Below are 7,226 nucleotides of genomic sequence, written 5' to 3'. Positions count from 1 at the left end.
ATTGTTGAACGCAAGGGCTTTGATTCTCACGTGAGCGACGAAAATCAAATTATATATTGAGTATTCAAAAGTGAGCGTAGTAATAACAGAATAAACGTTTAAATTATTTGAAGATTTGAAGATGTTTAAGCAGATATTGGGGCTGTATTCAGTTATCAAAGCGAAAAACACACTGCTTTGAAAATGTAGAATGTGATTTTTATTAAATAGTTGCGCACAAGTCTAAAGCAGATAAAATATTCAGATGCTCCCCGCTCTCGGAATGAACCATATTTTATCATTATTTCTGGTATTTTACTTAGCAAAATCCTTTCTGCTAAGAAACAAGATCACCATTAATAAACGCACACTCACAAACGTCCAGGTCATTTTGACCAAGCTCCAGTTCAATTTGCAACCACATCAAGTTTGTGAAATGTAAACATTTTGCATTATGTTTGTATCCTAGATAATAAATTTCAATGTTTTAAATTACCTTGGTTTTGTATTCCAAGTTTACACATTTTAGCATTATGGTTTTATAATTATTCAGAAAATTGAAGGGGAATTGGGAGGAACAATTTCACACAATTGTAATTGGTAATGGAAATAGGCTGCGAGAGGGGGCGGTGGAGGCAGGATATGTTCAAGCGTCATTGTACATGTCACTAAACTTATGGTATAAGTTTAGAGAAATATGAAGTTAATACACGCAGGTGGAATTAGTATCTAGAAGCATTAAGGCCTGTGTGCAGGCGGTAGACCGTTAGATCAGCTTTGATTCAGACAGTTAGAAAGAAACAACAAAATTAATTCAAAATTAAATTTTGAAACATTCCCAACTGGAAGGTGAAGTGTTACCCTTCAGTCTTGCTGTCTTGCCTTTGCCTCTTTGAAACAATGCGGGAAGCCAGATTCAGAAAGGTCAACGTGTTAATGAAACATCGAATCAACGGGTAAACTACCGGATGCATGTTTAAGCGCCTGTGCGCTGCAATCAATCACCCAATCTGCTTTTGGTTCACCAATGCAGAAAAAAAACACATTGCGATGACCAATTCTTTGTATTAGAGTCTGGGAGTAATACAACTCGAAGGTCAGCTCTTTGGCTGAACATGTCAATGCCGCCCAACATGTCAATCAAATCAACCCTTATTTGTCTTAGTTTGATTTTATACTCCGTCATAAGGTCAATGCTCCGTCTCCTATCTTACTGGTTAAAACAAGTTCACCCTATCCAGCCAGTCCTTATAGAGTAAGCCCTCCAGTACTGGTAGCACCTTGCGAAATATTTCTCTACCATTACCAGCTATTGATATCTTTCCGTTCGTGGGCCAACATAAACGGCACACCATATTGTAAGTGTAGAACTCACCAACGAACCGCAGAGTTGCAACATAAAGTACGGAATCAGTAATCTAAATAGTGGCTTATGAAAGTAAATAGACTAAATAATTTCTCCCCCAAACTGTGTACCGCTGTCTTTACTTTCAGGCAACGATATATCTGCGCCTTTAGCTTTCTGTTCTATGATGCCCTTCAGATTTGCAGGAATTAATGTGCACACACTTCCTGGTTTAATGGAACAAATTGCAACAGGTCGCACTTACCTAACTTATATTTTATCTAACTTTCTTAGACCACTTTTACAGTTATCTAGCAGACGTTGAATTTAGCTTAGATAATATTCTTCTCTCTCTCTAGCGCATTCACTTTTCTGATATTTTCCAGAAACATACTAACCGAGTAAGAATTATATTCGTGCAAACAGTACATAGAAATAACAAATAAGGATGAATTCAGCACTGATACATTTGACTTCCCATTAACCACAGGCCATCAACATAAATTACAACCCTCCGCAAGCACTCTCTGAATCATTCCTCTAGTCATTTCTTTATCCAGCTGTTTAACTCGTCTTGGATCCCATGTGACTTATTCATTCAGTCTAAACCACTGTACAGATACAAGTCGAAGCCCTTGTTAAACTTTCTGCCAATAATATCTACCTCAAACTTGACAAAAATAAACTGCGGATATGTCTCTGCCAGGCCTTTGCGATGTCCTCTCTAGCTTCCCAAAATATCCCAAGAAAAGCTGGTTCAAGTCACGGGGATTTATCCAAATTAATATGCTTCAGGATTAGAATAGAAATGTTGTATACAAATCACTTCTCCCTGCGAAGCAGATCTTTGGATGGGGTCAAGGGAGAAAGGTGGAAGAAGGGCCTGCTTTGCGGACTTCGACAGGATTAAAAATACGCAGTTGATGTTGGGTGCAGAAGTACGTAAGAGAGCTGCTTTCAGATTCTCCAAAGGTAACAGATGCCACGCTCAGACGGGTGGATACAGGTTGATGTAAATTTATCGTTGACCATTATGACAACTATATTCTTTGGCAACAGAAAATTACAAAATAAGTTGCTGAAAAGATATATGGTCTAAAATACTTTACCATAGTATCCTACATCTCAGAATATAAACAAAAGTAAGCACACATAAAATAAGCATACGTTTATGTTGTAGTTCTCCGTAAATTAGCATTGGGCTTGAGAGATGACAGGGCCGCACGGCTTCAAGAAAAGGAAGTCGCTTTTCGCTGATTCTAGAGACAGGCAGACCGAGTACTGAGGCAGTCCTGGCATGCGGACGACCTGGTCCGTACCAGGATAGCGAAAAGTTTCCTCCATTGCAGATCTTCGACTAAAAGTGTCCTGCATCTCCCCACGTTTGTAAAAATAACTGGGCGATGTACACTCTTGGGGGTTACTTCTCTCCTGTTTACATTTGATCCCGATAAGCACAATGATAAGCAGAAGGAAGACAATGGAAGTGCAACTGAAAATAACCAATAAATAATGATTTAGATCGGAAAAAGATTCTGAATTTCTCACTAAATTGCTGTTTTTTGTGGGAGTTTCGGTGCTATTCTGCAGAATTGTGATGTGAAAGGTAACTGTACTAGATAAGCTAGGCTGCCCATTGTCCTTCACCAAAATTGTCAACGTTTGCGTGTTGAGATCCGCCTCCAAGATTTTACGCGTTGTTCTGATGTCACCAGACGTTTGATCAATAATAAACAAACTGGGATCAGTAGCTTTCACCATTTGGTAAAATAATCGCCCGTTCTGACCGGAATCTGCATCAGTGGCCATTATCTTGGTGACCAAGTACCCCTGAGCCGCTGACTGGGGCAGGGTTTCCACGGCTGATGATCCACCATTTTCTGAAGGTGAAACGATCACTGGCGCGTTGTCATTTTGATCCAGGATGATGACATTCACAGTAGCGCTGCTGCTCAACGGTGGCACTCCAGCGTCACGGGCTTGAACATGGATCTGAAAACTTTTCAGTTCCTCATAGTCAAAAGAGCGCAGAGCGTAAATGGTGCCGTTCATAGAGTTAATGTTCAGGTACGTGGACACTGGAAAGTTTTGAATGTAATTGTCCAGAATGGAATAAGAAACATAGGAATTCTGCTCCAGATCAGGATCTAAAGCCGTTACTGCAAAGAGAGAAGCGCCAGGAGAGTTATTCTCAGTCACGTAAAAGTTGTAGGGCAATTCAGCAAAGCGTGGGGCATTATCATTTATATCTGTAATTATGATATGGATGGTTACATTTGTTGACAGAGACGGTGACCCCAAATCCCAGGCTGAAATAAGTATTTTATAATTAGACACAGTTTCACGGTCCAACGTTCCACTTGTAATTAATTTATAATGATTGGACGATCTTTGTAGCATAAACGGGACGTTCTGTGCTATTTCGCAGCGCACTTGACCATTCTCTCCAGAATCACGATCGATGACATCAATCAAGGTGATTAAATTTCCGGGCGTAGCATTTTCCGGGATTTGGATTGTGGCTGACTTCACTTTTATCTCGGGTGCGTTGTCATTCACGTCGGTTACCTTAATCAGCACTTTCGATTGTCCCGTAATCGCAGGCGACCCGTGATCAACAGCTTGAATATCGAGTGAATAGCTGTTTGATTTTTCAAAATCTAGCGGCCTTTTGACTCGAATTTCTCCAGTTTTTGGGTCCAAGGAAAACAAATCACGCATTCTTCGCAAAGTAATAACATCACTGAAAGAATATGTTAGCTCTGCATTCAGCCCTTCGTCCAAATCGTTTGCTTTAACTGTTAACACAACGGTATCTTGTGGTGTGTTTTCAGTAATAGTGCCCCTGTAAACATCATGCTCGAATACAGGTGGATTGTCATTAATGTCCAGTACAGTAATGAGAATCTGAGCTGTTCCGGTTCTCTGAGGATTCCCACCATCCACTGCAGTAAGCACCAGCTGAAAGGATGATTGGAGCTCTCGATCCAAAAGTTTCTCTAACAGCAACTCAGCAATTATAATACCCTCCTCGGTTCTCCGTGTTTTCAGACTGAAGTACTCTCTCGAACTGATTGTATAATTAGCGATAGTATTCATTCCAGTATCAGCGTCTTCCGCGCTGTTGAGTCGATAACGTACCCCCGGTGGAATGGCTTCAGACATTTGTAAGGCAAAATGTGTGTCCCGAAATGTAGGAGAATTGTCATTTACGTCAAGAATCTCCACTTCGCCGCGATACACCTCTAATGGATTTTCCAGCATTATTTCCAAAGGTATAGTACACAACTCTATTTGCCCACAAATACGTTCCCTGTCGATTCTTTCACAAATAGATAAAAGCCCATTATCCAAACTAACCTTCATGTACCGTTCTCCGTCATTAGAGCTGAGACGAAATTTACGAGCTGACAAAAGCGGTACATCCAATCCCAAATCTTGAGCGATATTCCCAACAATTGTCCCTTCGACCATTTCCTCGGGAATAGAATAACGAAATTGCCCAGGAATTTGATCCGGGACACAGACGATAAAACTGTGTGCAATTACAGTGATGCTTAATATGGATTTGGACGCCATTGTTCCGCAGTCAATTAATTTACAAATCCAGGCCTCTGCTCAATTCATTCCGAACGTGTCCTTATTACAAGACGTAAACGCAGGCAGATAAGTACCGAATCTAACCAGACAGACTTCTTACGCCTCAGGTTAACACCGTAATGTAAACGCACGTAATGGTTGTCTCTTCGTTGACTCTGTCATTTTATTCTGGGCGGGGGAGGGGCAATGGATCTAACTGTGAAATTGAGTTTTTCATTGGTAGACAGCGACACAACCAGTTCTTTTCGTCAATTACAGCTGATGTTCTTAAAGCTGTACTGTTCTCCTATATTTAATGGTGCACATCAGAAAATGTAGTTGTTTGATACAATTGCTCAATTTATTTTATTTTCAACGTTTATCATCGTAAGCTGTAACAATACCCATTAAATGGCATTTTGGCCGTAAATTTAACACGACCTGCAAGTTTACTCAGTATGCAAAAAAGAGCAGATAGGTTCCATGCCCATTTAGACAATAGACAATAGACAATAGGTGCAGAAGTAGACCATTCGGCCCTTCGAGCCTGCACCGACATTCTGAGATCATGGCTGATCATCTACTATCAATACTCGGTTCCTGCCTTGTCCCCATATCCCTTAATTCCCCTATCCATAAGATACCTATCTAGCTCCTTCTTGAAAGCATTCAGAGAATTGGCCTCCACTGCCTTCTGAGGTAGAGCATTCCACAACCCCGCAACTCTCTGGGAGAAGAGGTTTTTCCTTAACTCTGTCCTAGATGACCTACCCCTTATTCTTAAACCATGCCCTCTGATACTGGACTCTCCAAGCATCTGGAACATATTTCCTGCCTCTATTTTGTCCAATTCCTTAATAATCTTATATGTTACAATCAGATCCCCTCTCAATCTCCTTAATTCCAGCGTGTACAAGCCCAGTCTCTCTAATCTCTAAGTGTAAGACAGTCCGGACATCCCAGGAATTAACCTTGCAAATCTACGCTGCACTCCCTCTACAGCCAGGATGTCCTTCCTTAACCCTGGAGACCAAAACTGTACACAATACACCAGGTGCGGTCTCACCAGGGCCCTGTACAAATGCAAAAGGGTTTCCTTGGTCTTGTACTCAATTTCCTTTGTAATAAAGGCCAACATTCCATTTGCCTTCTTCACTGCCTGCTGCACTTGCTCAGTCACCTTCAGTGACTGATGAACAATGACTCCTAGATCTCTTTGTATTTCTCCCTTACCTAACTCTACACCATTCAGATAATAGTCTGCCTTCCTGTTCTTACTCCCAAAGTGGATAACCTCATACTTATTCAGATTAAATGTCACCTGCCAAGTATCTGCCCACTCACCCAACCTATCCAAGTCACCCTGAATTCTCCTACAATTCTCATCAAATGTCACACTGCCACCCAGCTTAGTATCATCAGCAAACTTGCTGATGTTATTTTCAATGCCTTCATCTAAATCGTTGATGTAAATCGTAAACAACTGTGGTCCCAATACCGAGCCCTGTGGCACCTCACTAGTCACCACCTGCCATTCCGAGAAACACCCATTCACTGCTACCCTTTGCTTTCTATCTGCCAACCAGTTTTCTATCTATGGGAAGCATGAGCTCTGATTTTACCCACCAATCTCCTATGTGGGACCTTATCAAATGCCTTCTGAAAATCGAGGTACACTACATCCACTGGATCTCCCTTGTCTAACGTCCTGGTTACATCCTCGAAAACTCCAATAGGTTAGTCAAGCATGATTTGCCCTAGATAAATCCATGCTGGCTCGGCCCAATCCTATCACTGCTATCTAGATATGTCACTATTTCATCTTTAATAATGGACTCTTGCATCTTCCCCACTACTGATTATAGGCTGACAGGACGATAGTTCTCTGTTTTCTCCCTCCCCCCTTTCTTAAAAAGTGGGATAACATTAGCTATTCTCCAATCCTCAGGAACTGATCCTGAATCTAAGGAACATTGGAAAATGATTACCAATGCATCTGCAATTTTCAGAGCCACCTCCTTTAGTACCCTAGGATGCATACCATCTGGACCTGGGGATTTGTTAGCCTTCAGTCCCATCAGTCTACTCATCACCGTTTCCTTCCTAATGTCAATCTGTTTCATTTCCTCTTTTACCCTATGTCCTTAAATCTGGGAGATTGCTTGTGTCGTCCCTAGTGAAGACAGATCTAAAGTACTTATTAAATTATTCTGCCATTTCTCTGTTTCTCATAAAAGTTTCAGCCAATTCATTCTTCAAGGGTCCAACATAGTTCTTAACTATCTTCTTTCTCCTCACATACCTAAAAAAGCTTTTGCTATCC

The 7,226-nt window shown here is 41.1% G+C and overlaps 1 protein-coding gene across 1 annotated transcript; it reads right to left on the bottom strand.

The window, feature by feature from the left end:
* Positions 1-221: 221 nt before the first annotated feature.
* Positions 222-4,903, bottom strand: LOC132405232 (protocadherin gamma-C5-like). The gene has a single exon (XM_059989919.1). The coding sequence runs from the start codon at positions 4,901-4,903 to the stop codon at positions 2,516-2,518; it is 2,388 nt and encodes a 795-aa protein (XP_059845902.1). The 3' UTR covers positions 222-2,515.
* Positions 4,904-7,226: the final 2,323 nt, after the last annotated feature.

Source organism: Hypanus sabinus, chromosome 15 (genome assembly GCF_030144855.1).
Source record: "Hypanus sabinus isolate sHypSab1 chromosome 15, sHypSab1.hap1, whole genome shotgun sequence".
Taxonomy (NCBI): Eukaryota; Metazoa; Chordata; class Chondrichthyes; order Myliobatiformes; family Dasyatidae; genus Hypanus; species Hypanus sabinus.
The sequence above is the reverse complement of the archived record's forward strand: the minus strand, read 5'-3'. Positions and strand labels throughout refer to the sequence as shown.

Coding starts and splice junctions, on each gene's coding strand:
- LOC132405232 (XM_059989919.1), bottom strand. CDS start 4,903: ATGGCGTCCAAATCCATATTAAGCATCACTGTAATTGCACACAGTTTT.